The sequence below is a fragment of the Parasteatoda tepidariorum genome, chromosome 11 (genome assembly GCF_982258835.1).
Source record: "Parasteatoda tepidariorum strain Cologne lab strain chromosome 11, Ptep-v5.0, whole genome shotgun sequence".
Classification (NCBI taxonomy): Eukaryota; Metazoa; Arthropoda; class Arachnida; order Araneae; family Theridiidae; genus Parasteatoda; species Parasteatoda tepidariorum.
Genome location: NC_141765.1, coordinates 81,197,910 through 81,212,485, shown reverse-complemented (window position 1 = coordinate 81,212,485; position 14,576 = coordinate 81,197,910). Strand labels below are relative to the sequence as shown.

General features: G+C 29.8%; 1 protein-coding gene across 2 annotated transcripts in view; it reads left to right on the top strand.

The window, feature by feature from the left end:
• The first annotated feature begins 3,101 nt into the window (after window positions 1–3,101).
• The window catches only part of LOC107446301 (terminal nucleotidyltransferase 4B), a 36,360-nt gene continuing 24,885 nt past the window's right edge, over window positions 3,102–14,576 (top strand). For both annotated transcript variants that reach the window (XM_043045443.3, XM_016060913.4), the window contains exons 1-4: window positions 3,102–3,743; window positions 9,469–9,592; window positions 10,564–10,610; window positions 13,005–13,122. In XM_043045443.3, coding sequence (XP_042901377.1) covers window positions 3,436–3,743; window positions 9,469–9,592; window positions 10,564–10,610; window positions 13,005–13,122 — 597 coding nt within the window. In that variant the 5' untranslated portion in view covers window positions 3,102–3,435. The remainder of the gene's footprint in view (window positions 3,744–9,468; window positions 9,593–10,563; window positions 10,611–13,004; window positions 13,123–14,576) is intronic.

Genomic DNA, 14,576 nt, shown 5'->3' with positions numbered 1-14,576 from the left:
CTTGGCACTTTTAAGACGATCCGGCGCTATACGTCTCGGTTTAGCTACAACTGGAGGACCTTTTGTGTTAATAAAATGTACAGTGTATTATGTTTCACTGGTTTACTAGGATCAGGAAGTTTAGTAATATTGGGATATTTTAATAATAGTTTACCATATATATTATTTCAGTAACTGATTTCACAGAAAAAATGGAACAATTATATAATTTAGCATGCACTTTTAAATTTGTATAAGCATCAATTAATTTTTTATTTCGGAGATCAGGAGCTAAATTAAAATTATATAGAAAATCTGCTCGAATTATTGAACAGGAAACATCACAAATATAAAAAGAAAATGAAAATGGCCTCCTTAAACCCAAATTAAGTGTTAAATTTCGTTAATTAACGTGCCATTGGCAGCACGAAACGTTTAAATTACGGGATATTGTTTTTCTTTTTTGGTTGCCATAATTAGAGATGCGCCACTACCGGAATCAATCAAAAATGATTGACCCGAATTCTTATCCATAATAAACATACGGCGAGATTGATTGGAAGGCAAGAAATTACTCGTCGCTATTCCTTGATTTTTGAATTTTTCGAATTTTTGAAACTTGATTTGAATTTTTGAAACTTGATTGATTGACCACTTGATTTTTTGAAAATTCATAAAGTGCACGCATTTACGTGCGTTTTCCTGGAATTTACGATGATATAAGCATAACTTCGTAGCACTATTTCCAGATGTTGTTGTTGTTGTTGTATTTCATTTACATCGCACTAGAGCTGCACAATGGGCTATTGGCGACGGTCTGGGAAACATCTCTGAGGATGATCCGAAGACATGCCATCACACTTTTGATCCTCTGCAGAGGGGATGGCACCCCCGCTTCGGTAGCCCGACGACCTGCACGCAAAGTCGAGCACTTTACGGTAGAACAGTTTAACAAAGACCAATACCGCACACCCTCGGTCCCTACGCAGACTGACCCAAGTGGTCACCCACCCGCACACTGACCGCAGCCAGTGATGCTTGACTTCGGTGATCAGCTGGGAACCATGTCTTAACGATCAGTCCACTGCGGGACCACTATTTCCAGAAGCAGTGGAAGAGGAATGAGCACGCGAAGAGCTTCGAGTATCATTTCGAAACCGAAACCTGCTCTTGCTTCGAAGAAAATTCACCTCCTTCCGTAATGATTTTACTTCCTGGTACAGCTGGGAGAGAGAAATATCATTCACCCCCGATGAAGAAGGAGAGAGAACGGGGTGTTGATCATCCCGCTGGGTTGTGGAACTCTTAGATGAATGGAGTGAGGGAAGTGGGGATCGAGTGAGGATTCGAGATCGCTAAAATCCTGTCAGCAACTTCGGCAGCTTTCTCCGTTGACAAAGGGGAAATAGAAGCTCGATTGGTTAAATAATTCGAAAAGCAGTTCGTCTTCGATCTTGTGATTCTCCGCTCTGCGTTTCATATCCCGCAAGAGCTCAGTTGATTTTCTATCCCCAAGAATTTCCCCGACCAGTACACGTCGGATCTCTTATGTTTTTGATTCTCCACAGTTTTCGATGATTTTGGATTATAAGTTCATGTAGGGATCAGTGACATCCAGTTGCATAATCACGTCTCTCACGATCGTCGCCGATTTCGGTGGCAAATGAGCGATAACGTAATTATATTTTGTCTTCGCTTCTGAGATTGCTTTAGGAGCTGCAAACGTAAACGTCGACTCCAGCTTAAAGGAGCAAAGGGCGGGGTCAGCTCGGATGAAAGGAGGGATGACTACGGCTGCGGCGTCACCCATTGTTCTGAATCAGAAATTTTATTATTTCATAGTCCGGTCACCAATTCAGAGGTTTTAAAGGGTCGATTGTTTACCTCTAATCACATAACTTTTTCTTATGACTCCAATATGTGGAAAGAACAAGGATGAGGATTGTAAAAACTTAATATAATTTTAATAAAACTTAACAACTGAAGAGGCACAATTTTGGGTGTTGAGACAAAAATAGATTTTCCAGATGGTTGCTCAAGGGAATCGCTACATGTTTGTAAATGACTTGTACACCCCCATTGTTGTACAACACGTGTATTGCCTAAATTTGAAAATTTTGCTATTTGAACGAATAAAAATTTTTTACAACAGATTTCCAAACACATTATTGTGTTTGCAAATCAATCCTCAGCGGATGCGATGCAACCGGTCGCGGGGATGCGCGGTGGTCATTTGAGTGCAGTGAGAATTTTCCAAGATTCAAACACACCGTGGACCTTGTCGTTTGCGTTAGTGAGTTTTTTTGAAGGGGCCACGGTACTCAGGTATTTTTTCGAGTGACTGTAAAGCATATATTTAATCTTTCGTAAACCGGTTGATTGAAATTTTAAGCTTTCTTAAGTTGGTAGTGGAAACAAGGTTTCAGGCAAACATTGCATTCAGGCGAGTGATGATTGGCCCTTTTCATAATGTGGTTATTTTTCGCCTCTTGATGAGGTTTTCGATACAAATGTAAACGAAAACAAATATCGAGCTCCTTACCTTCACTTTTTTTGGTTAGAAAGCTTACAGCTGATTATTACAATTTATTGTGCTTAGGCTATATTTTCAAACAAATTATTTTGTTTTCAAGAAAATAAATAGATAATATAATTCCAGAGCTTAAATGAGCTGCATTTCATAAGGTATTAATGCTATTAAATAGTTATGTTGAAATTTAAGTGAAAACTGTCCTGTTTTGGCTTCTTTTGACTTGTTTAATACTTATTGATATTGTTGCGTCGTGCATTCTTTAATGTCAGAATTTACAATGTTTAATTGAAGTGGCGAAACAAAATTTATTTTGCAAATTATCATTTAGATTTGAAATTCGCAATTAGAACATTGTTGTCGAGGTAATAAAATGTCTTACAAGAATTTTTATTCAAATATGAATTTTAAGTTCTCATTATCTTTCTAATCACTTATTTATCTTTTCACTATTTAATTATTTGTGAACAAATTAAGCCAAATGCTCTAAAATTCACCGGATACAAAAACACGTTCATACGGGAGGTACAGAGCTTGTAGCGTCACCTAGTGTAGAAAACACCATCTAACTTTGAAAGTTTGACAAGCTTTTATCTGACTTGTGACGTCAGAAGACTGCTTTCAGATACTTTTTTTTTGTCCTAGTATAAATAGGGTGTTAGTCATTTAAGGACCTTTTTCACTGAATGTGGTTCACGAATGATCAAATGATATTGAGAATTCGGAGGAAAAAATTTTCCCACGAAAAAGGCACTAATCAGGTTTTCCACTACCGCAACTGAAATGGCCCTGCATTTACGCTTTAGAAGGTACCTAAAACAATTGATCTACATAAGCTATAAGCGTAGCACGGAAGCAAACAGCATGGCTGCATAATCGAGCATGGAATAAGAGTGGTCCTGATTCCTGTGTAGTTTTTTATTTATATGAAAAGAAAGACGCCGCAGCTTGCTATAAAGAGAGTACGATTTCAAAGATACAGCGGTAATATATTGATGGATCCAGCTGTTGGTTGGTTTCAACCTGAACAGAAAGGTCCGGCACTACGGTTGTGGTCTGAAATTTGGAGTTGTCATCAAAGTACTGTGAGTAGTTCAGAAGATCGAAAAACTCTGTTAAGGAAAGAAAATAAAGCTTGCACATTTGCTTTAAATCAAAACATAGAATTGACTCTACAATGTGGTGGAACACCATGGAAAACAGAAAATAAAATGTACAGTTATGGCACACTAGGGTATATCTTTATTCTACTTTTATATGCTATTTTGATTTACTATTCTCTTTGCACATTTAGACTATGCCAACTGAAACAATCAAAGTAATGTTCGTTTCAATTTTCTTTTCCATAACTTAAATTGTAAAATAAGTCGGAATTTATGATCATACTAACATTAGAATGCTATATACATATTTAAAACTGTAAAGGGAATTGCCTTTTTTTTTTTTGTTGACTAAAATACTAATCCCTTTTGTCATCAGAATGTAAAAAGTACTATTCAGGCAAATATCTAATCCCACCTATGAAAGAATAACGAATGAAAACAGGAAGGTTTCCTTAATGGTTTAAGCCAGTTTTGTTTGAGGATGTAACTAATGAATTGTAAACTTGTAAAAAACTATTTATGTATATCCTACGAGTTGTTCCGTTTTTTTTTCTTGTAGAATTTTGCTTAAATGTTGGCATTTATTTTGGTGTAGGTATAAATATGAAGATCTTTCTCTTTTCTTTTGCTATTGTAAAACACTATGATTATTGTGACAGACTCATTCTTATGTTATGGATGAAAAAAAAAGAGCTGAAGTTGCTTTTCTGGATAATTTATTCGTGACATTTATTTTCACAATATCTTTTGAAGTTTTCTGTATTAATACCCCCTTAAAAAAGTTGCAGAAATTTAAAGAAGTGTCACTGTACACAAGAAAAAAATATAGCTTAATTGTGGACCAGCTTGAAAGATTTAAAACTAGTAGCAACTCTCAAAGAATCTATTGCATATTTTTTCTTAAATTTTTGCATGAAGAGTCGCAGAAAAGCTGTTTTTTTTTTTAAATTCTTGGGCGACCGGTTTTTATTAAAAAGAGCCAGCCTTTTCAGCGTTTTTCTTCCTTAATAAACATCTGTGCTTTTGATGTCATTGAATTAGTTACTATTTAATAAAAAATCTAACTTAAAATTTTTTATGAAATTCAAATCACACATATAATATCAATGTATTAGGGTGACCCGAGGTAATTCACAATCACTCTGTTTCTGGGGTAAATAATGATCACCTAAGTTTTATTTTAAAAAAATTATTTTTTTCTAAATTTGAGACATGGACAAGAATGCTTGTACACTTTACTAAAGTATAACTATGTTTACTTAATAATAATTTTTTGTTTAATCTAACAAAATAAGTATCTTTTAAACTGCTTTCTGTATTTTCCATTTCAAAGATGGGTTTCAAAATGTGCATATTTCTGCAAAGATCTCCCTCATTCTCTTAATAATAAATATCTTGAGTTACTTTCTTTTTCTTTGATATAAAAGTAGTGTAAGCTTTTGTTTAATTGTTTCACATCAACTGTAAACATTATAATTGGTTATAGGAAACTAGATCAAATGTTGCCCCCTACAGATGGGGTAATTATTGATCACTGGGGTAATTCCTGATCATTGTAATTTCTTCTTATAAATAGTATATAAAATAGCTTATAACTAGCTAATTGTCTTTTCTTAAATAACAGTTCATATTTATTAAGTGGAATTTTTGTTTTGAACAAAATTTGTTTTTAGCTGTATACAAGACTGTATTCTGATTTGCACTATTTCTGGTTTGTCTTACCTTGCTTCTATCTTAATTTTATGTGTGTACATCGTTAGAATAATTTTTAAGTTCATAAATTAGCTGAGTATAAATATGGTGAGAAATTATAAGCCTAAAAAGGATACTAAGCTTCTGAAAAACAAAATTAGTGAATTTCTTTCAATGATTGAAAATAAAAATTTCATTGTGAGAGCTGCTACCAGAGCTGTTGGCATACCTTACTTAACTTTACACTTTCCCTTAATGAAGTTAAAAAATCCAGCAAAAGTAACCCATGTGGGAACTCTCTTATATTTCAGAAGAACATGAGAATGAGTTGGCTGATTGCCTAAAATGTAAAACATGATGCAAAGATTTTTGAAGATTTAAAGTGTTAATCGTTCTTCTTGCTTTTAAATAAGTCGTTTTATTAGCTGCTTAAACATATCTTTTTGGTTTATTTTTTGATCTTGATGTCTTATTTGTTAATTACCATTATACAATTATTTTTAAACAGCCCCTTTACAATAAAAACTGGTGATCAGTAATTACCCCAGAAGTGATCAGGAAATACTCCAGAAATGATCAAGACTAGCGGTAATTCCTGATCACTAAAAATTTAAAATCTTTTTAAATTCTAATTAAATTTTCAAACAAAAGAAGTTGGCATAGGACTCATCTCATATAGCCTCAAACTTCCAGTAAATATTAAAATTCTATTTTGAACAGTTTTTTCACAAAATAGATGTTTGCGTTTTTTGATCAGGAATTACCCCAGGTCACCCTATAATAGCAAATGTGATAGAAATATTCGTTACCTATTAAGACTTGTATTAAGTCTCATTGACTTATTAGATATTTTCATGTCTCTAAAATTACAGACATGACTTTAAATTTCTTAAAATAATACTTGCCTTTAGAATTATTTTAGTTTTTATTTGCATGCTAAACTCAGCGGCGCGACAGCCTTTGAGGGCCAAGGCCTACTGTGTCCATCTCAGTTTTCAGAGTAAGATTTATTCGAAATAGTAATAAAATTATATTTGGCTGTAAAAGTTGAGGAATTGATACTTATAAGTATCAATTCCTAAGTAGTTTAAAATTATTGTTCTTAACACTTATAAAATTAAAAGCTGTTTCAAAAGGTAAAAATTGCTGCTCCATATTGTTCTTATCTATACAAACTAGTGTAATTAATTAAAAATATCTTACTTCTTTCATTTTATCTCTGTTTTTAAAAAAAATATTTAGCTTGCAGGGGTCTGCCCAGGCCTAATTTACTACCGTTTAGCGGTACCTTCACAAATTCAACTTTAGGAAAAACGGTAGTTTCACAAATTCAACTTTATGAAAAACGATAGTTTCACAAAATACTTTTTCTTAAAATTTTATTTTTGTATCCCTTAAGAAACGATAAACGTGTTTCGGATAATTGGACGTTCAGATAATAAGGGTTCAGATAATCAGCGCTCTACTGTATTTGTAAAGAAGGTTGCCAATGGAAAGTTTTAATTTTTTAATTGGTCTTACCTTTTTTTCTCCTGAGCCTTTGCCTGATTATAGTCTTTTATAATTTTAAAGTGCTGTAGCAGTTAAGCAAATTATGTAAAATTTAAATGATTATTTTTACTATTTTTTCAAAAGCCATTTTTGAAAGAGTAGTTTGCTGTTTCTGGAAAAGTAGAGGAATTCGTTCACTGATCAGGAGAAAATTATCAAAACACACTGCTGGTACTTTGATTGAGAGGCAAAAGTGCTTTCCATTACAAGTGGATTAGGTACTTGCTGTTTTTTCCACTCCAATGATCTTGATGAGGGAACAAAGAACGCAACTTTGTTAATCATCTATCCAGATGGGCAGTATTTTTTTCTTTTCCAACACCAATAAACAGATATAAATAATAATATTGAGCATGTGAAAGCTGTTTGCAAAAAGATTGTCACTATCGTAAATTTTTTTTTAAATTCATTATTATACAATAGAAGTTCTGATTGTTACAATATACTGATTTGTAGATTAGGCTCAAAGAATATGTAATTTGATTATACATTTTACATGTATACAATCTATGATAAAAAAATATACAATATATATAAGTGCTCAAAATTTCTATACACACTTATCTATATCTATGTACGCACACGTATCTATAAACATATCTTTCCATTCACAGTTAATTTTAGAAAAATCTGATTCAATAACTGAAAATTTGGTAAATTAATAATAGTTTTATATCATCAAATAACTACTAAATTTAAAGAAAAGTGTACTGGTATGTATAATAATTAATATTGAGATTTTAAGAAAATTCTCTTTAAGGTTCGGCTATACTGCCTCTGCTCAACATTTCTCTCTAATAAACTTTATTTTTGTATAATTATTGTAGGATATTGAAGGATTCTTAGAATTTTAAATAAGCATGTTGCATTAACATTATTATTATAAACTTTTTGTTATTTTTATTTTACTAAAATGAATGATCAATGTCTTTATTGTTAATTGTCAAAGTTTAATTCTCCAAATTCGCTTCTAATTAACTTTGAAGTATGAATTGTAAATTGTATTGATGCTATGTACAAAATACCTGTCACAATTTATGATTAATATTCCGTGATTTATGAATCATAATTGCACTTTTTTTTAAATCAGAGTTTTGCTATTTATATTGAACTGGTACAAACTACTTATAATTTAATCTTGGTTTCTGAGTCAAATCAACCGCATTTCATATTTAAAAGGAAAAAAAAACGTTATTCGTATTCACACAATTCTAAAATCACTCACAGTTTGTTTCCTAGCAATTTAGATTTAAGATATCGCATTTCATATTCACAAGATTTTAAAATCACACCTATCGATTCACACTAGCGTTATTGGTAAAGAAGAATTAAACTTTTTAATTAATTTTCTTGAAATTATAAGTTTTATTTATTGATTAGTAGACTTATTAGTTTATTTATTGATTAGTTTTATTTATTGATTTGACATTTTTATTTCATAAAATAATATGGCTTATAATTTTGATTCTTTTCATTCATTTATACTTTATGCATTAAAATTTCATAAAGTGGGATTAGTAAGAAAGGCATCTATTTCTTTTCATTTATGAAAATTTTAATTACAATTTATAACTTTCTATACTCTGAAATTGAGAACAATAAATGAATATATATGTATATGGTCCTTAATTCTCTTATGCTTTTTTCCTACTGAAATGTCATGTATTTTTTCATGAATCACACCATCAATATATGGATTATAATAATTTTTTTAATAAGATTTCTTCTTTATTTGTAAAATATTTCACTCGCTTGTTTTTGCCAGTGCTTTCAATAATTATAAGAACTTGTAAATGTTTAATATGTTGTGTGAGCTTAGTCAGGGAAAATGAATCCGTTGATCAGGAAATTTTGGCATAGAAAATCCTGTACATCCTGTGATACACTTTATTTATAAGCAAGATAGTTTTCAGTAGTAATCCTACCAGGGTTCCCACGGGTCAGGGAGAATAGGGAAAACCTGGAATTCTCAGGGAATTTTATTTTGACTCCAAAAATCAGGGAAGGTTGCAATTTTCTTACAAAAGCCTGGAAAATTCCTTCATTATTCCTGGGAAAAAAAACCAGTCTGAAATTGTCAGTAACAATATTTGATTATTGACATTCGAGTTAAATAATACTAACATCTATTACAATTATTTATTGTAAAAATTTTAAATTTTAGACATACTTAAATGCTTCCTTCCTTATATAATGATATTTATTTTTCACAAAAAATCGAATACCTGGCATAACAAATAAAAGAATCAATTTTCTGATGAAAAATTTCGTAGTATAGATAAAATATGGTATGGATTTTCATTGAAATTTACCTGGAAAAGTCAGTGAATTTTTTTTTCTGAAATTGAGTGGGAACTCTGTCCTACAATAACTTTTAGTTGTTGTGCAAGGAGATAATGTTTTTCAACAATTTAGTAAATCCAATTGATGTACCTAACTTGTTATAAAATTTCTATTAATCATTTTTCTTTTGCAGATATTGCAATCAAAATTGGTTATTTAAATTTAAATCTGCAAATCATAAAATATGTAGCTCTGTCTTTTGTTATTGATAAATTTGATCATCACTGAAATCTTTGATTGAAATCAATGCTTTAATTTTTTTTTTTTTAGTTTACATGAAGAAATAGAAGAATTTTATCAGTATATATCACCAAATTTTGCTGAACACAATGTTAGACTTGAAGTAGTAGAACGAATAACAAACATAATTCTTTCTATATGGCCTCATGCACAGGTACTATAAATATTTTTTCTCTTTTTTGCTTTGTGTGTTCTACTTATAGATAAATACTGTGAAATATATATTGTATATCAAAACTACATTGTGGAATTTGTCTCATGGGAAAACTCATCTTAGAGGGGACTTAATGAATAGCGTACTTTGTTAAAAGAAATGAAAAGTGTCAAACTTGATTAAATAAATACAAAAGCAATGAAAACTAATTGCTTAGAAAAGCAAATTTCAGGCTTAAGAGGGCTTCTATTTTCTCTTAATAAATATGTTTGTTATATTTGAATATATCACCTTTTTTTTTCTCCCTCTATAAAAAAAATCTTAAAACCCAGAATGCCTTCCACCTTCTGTTCACTGACAAGGACGTGCTATGCATTTCCTCCTCATAAATTAAAGTGAAAACAAAAGCAGCATGTCGCTTCTTTACATTGGATTGACGACTGCATATTGAAAACCACTGATTCTTTCCCATTCACAGGAAAAAATAAAGAATTTGTTCTTTCCCCACCCATTTACGATTTAAAGGACTTCAAAGTAAATAACAAAATATTAAAGTTTTCTTTGGACACGCAGGAAGAAAAACATCCTCGACCATTCACTTTACTCAACTTAAGAACAACTGAAATTTTTGCATTTTGCCTCAATTGTTTTAGCTCAAAATGGCCCCTGCCTTAGTCAGGCTCTGAGTTCAATTGTTTTTTTTTTTTTTTAATTTAAATTTTTTTAATAAAAAAGCATGGAATATTATGAATCTTCTAAGATCCATTCCCTTTTTTTTTCAGGATGGAGGTTTTCTTCAGTTAAAATGAACCTTGGTTCTGCGAACTAGCAACTTGCTACTAAAATAAATAAATAAAAGAAATAATTAAAAATATAAATTTGGAGTATAGGTAGTGAGAAAAAAATAGGTTAAATAAAGAAGCTAAGCATGAACTATATTACAGCACATTTTCTTTTCTTATTTTGTGTAGGTCGAAGTGTATGGAAGCTTTCGAACTGGTCTCTATTTGCCAACTAGGTATAAATATTAATATGATTGTTTTGAATCTTACTTTTCTTGTATATTACATTTGTACTTTTTTCTTTCAAATCAATGTTGGCTAAATAGGCTGTCAAACCTAAGATTACTATTAGATATGGGAAAAAAAAGACAGTAATTACAAATAATATGAAATAATTTGTTATTATTTTTTTTATAAGTATTGTTATTCGCAAAGGAAGTGAACTTCCACATATAATGGGTCCTACAAAAAAGGAAAGCTAGGATAGCTTTTTTTTGTAAGGGGGGAGGGGACTGGTAAAATTTAATTATATTTGTATCTTTAATAATAAACTTGAAGTTCATAGAATGAAAATATTTTTTTTTCATAATTATTGTTTATTGTAATAAGTTATATATTGTTTTTGTAGAATAATAATTAGTTAATGAATAATTCATAATATAATTAATAATATAGTTAAAGTAATAGTTAATATCTAATACAAATGTTAGTTTTTCATATCTATCGCTAATTATATTAACAAAATAATTTATCTTAAAATGAGTAATCATTTAGTGATTTAGATACTTTGTTTGGCCAACAAATCTGCAAAGCAATTTAAATAGATTTTATTTTAGTGTATTAATCTCTCACAACTTCATTAGCTTAATCAAATAATCTTCGAATAAGTTACAATTTTTTTAACACAATTCTTTAAGTCTGTCCTTTATTTTTAAATGCTCTTTTTGGGAATGAAATATAAATATGGTTAATATTGTTGTAACGGTAATTGGAATTGACAAAACTTTATTAAATTTAATTATTACATTGCACTGTGTTAGTTTTTTTACAATTAATATCTTTTCATTACCCATTACAGCGAAATACGTAAGGCTACTAAGCCAAAATAAATTGACTAGTAAAATTAGCATTTTTAAAATAAACCTTTGCAATTAGCTGAAAGAAAACATAGTTAACCTTAGTAATGAATTGTGTGGGAAATAAAGAACTCATATCCGATCTGATGTATCTAGTTTAAATATTTATTTAAAGAAATTAAGAATAAATTATTCAAATTAGTTTACAATGAAAATATTAATAAAGGCTGCCATATAATTGACATTTCAGTTCGAATATCGAATGGAGAATAATCATAATTATAAAATTATTTAAAAGAAGTATGTATGGGCACATAAAAAAATATTATCTTTTAATAACCATGGTCCGAGCGCGTGACTGGCCACCCTCGTCATGGTACCGCAGCTGCAGGTTTGTGAACATCTTGGGAATAAAACGCAAGGCATGCAAAAGAAAAGAATATGTTTTTTTTTTTGTTTTGTTTTTTTTAAGCTTTCCTCCGCGCAAAAACGGCGTTTCAGTCGTCCACACATTTTCACCTGTAGGACAATTCACTTTCGAAGCAGGGGAGAAGGGAAATATTTAGGATGGTGTTATTGAACTTAATGTAATAAACTAAAAGTTAAAGGAAATACAAAATGAGATAAATAAAATTAAATATGCAGTGCCCAAAAGAAAAAAAATTGTGCCCATAATTAATTAAAAAAATAGTGCAACTTCTAGTTACAATTTATAAAAAAAAACATATGAACATAACAATATTAAGGTAAAAAATAATAAATTTAATACCTGAAATTTTATACAGAAAAAAAATAGAAAATTATCAAATTAATTAAATGTGAAAATTAAACAAAATGCCATGTTCCATAATTCATTGTACAAAGTTTAACATTAATTATACATCTTGAGTAAATTCCTATTCACAAAATGTTTTCTAACACATGATAAAATTATAACTAGACATTACGTCACTTATAATTTCAGTACTCTATATTTGTCAGAAAATGTTGTATTAATATTTCGATTCATATCAAAACATACACATCTGAGAAAATAATGCTATTTAAAACTATGCCATAACTGCTGTTAGACAAAATAATGATAATAAATAGTTTTTATAAATATATATGGAGAATTACAATCTTAGTTTTCAAAGAGTAAATAGAATATATATTTTTTCATAATTTTATATTTTTCATCTGTTACAGGGCTGCCAATTACATTGCTTTTTGCAAAATATTTTATAGAGTGGTAGACAATAAAATACTTATGCTTTCAAAATTTTTGGTAATTTTGCCATCAATTTAAAAAAGCCTCACCATGATAAAGCTGCTATGAAGTTATGAAGTGTTGTTTCATATGAACATGATCATTTACATGCAGTAAAGAGGAGAATAACTTTAAATTAAATTTACTAAACAAAGAATAATACATTCAAACATAAATTTAGCTACCACTAGAAGAAGTTTTGCCAGAAAGTGTGGAAAGTTGGCAACCCTGTCTGTTATTCTGATACTTTGCTAATAATCAGTTATTCTGCAACAAATGAGTTAATTTAATATTTTGTTTATTAGTGATATTGACTTAGTTGTGATTGAGAAAAAGGACATATCATTCAGAGCCCTAGAAAAAGCCCTATTAGAGAACAATATTGCTAAGGCAAGCTCCATCAAAGTTTTGGACAAAGCTTCTGTAAGTAATTTTATAAAATGCTTGTGTTTTTTTTTGGGGGGGGGGCATTCATAAGAAGAAATTCTATTTGATATCTCAATATCAAATCTAAGTTTTAGTGTACAGAAAATTTTTTCTGCTCTGAAGATGAGAAAAATTGAGATTTGAAGTACAGCCTTAGTACTTTTTAGTAGAAATCCACTGAACAATTGCATAATGACAAGAAATGTTTCTGCATTAATAGAATACTTAATAATGAAAATAAAAATAGGAGAAGACTCAAAAATATAAAACCAGTCTAGACATTCTCCTTTTCCTCTATTTATCCACAAGCAAATTGCAGATATCTTCAAAGCATTGCAGTTTATTTCTAAACATCCAATTCAAAATTAAAAAAATAAATACAAAAATATACTTATGCTTTTAGCTTGCTTAGCTTTACAGTAATATACATAGCTTTAAAAAGCCTATTGTTTTGATTCTCTAAATCAAACTATAGCTCGAGCACAAAACAGAATGCATTCATAACTCTCTAAATGCATGCAAGTAGGTTATTTTTACTTTATCTCAATAATATTAATAGCAGTCTTAAATTTGCTCTTAAGTTTTAAAATTTAGAATTCTTATACTTAACTAACAATGTTTTTTCATTATTGTTTGAAAGTTAACAAAAAAGTGAACTAATTATGTAATAACATAACCAAATAAATCAAACACATTAAAAGTAATTATAGGACAGTAATTACAAAACATTAATTTTCATTTCTTTAATTAAACTATTCATTTTGTACAAATCAAAAAACTTTTAATAACTAGGAAGAGTTTTTTAATGTAACATTAAGCTTATTGACCCTTTAATGAATGGTACTGCAAAAAAGAGTACTGTTCTGTAAAGAAAATAATCCTTCGTAACCTGAAAGTTATATTTTGTTCAACTAGAGCCATCAGTAGTGTTTTATTGGCCCTTTTTGCACTTAGGACAGTAATTACACAAGAGTTAAAGATGCAGAGAAAATGAGGTGAAGAACAAATTATTCTAAAAATGTTGATGATACGTATTCAAGTAGACAGTCATACTATATCAGAATATGTATGCACTTGTCTCTGTAACTCTTTCATAATATAGTAAATTACTTAAAAAATTCGGAAATATATGTTGGGGACATGGGACAGTGATTAATGAAATTTTACCTATATTTTGTTTTTAAAAGTGTATTTTAAATACGAAATGTGTCAGGTGTATATTTTTTTAAGCAAAGCATTCCATTAATAAATGAAAATAAATATTTTAATGAGAATTATTGCTTAAGAATGCAAAAATTAATTTTATGTTTGGTAAGCAAGGATTCTAAAATTATAAATTCTTAGAAAAGTTTAAAAATTTATAAAATATTTTTCAAATTAAGGGTAAATTTGACTAAAAGTTTTTCATGTCACATTTAAGCTTCTATAATAAATTGTAGTGCATAAATTTC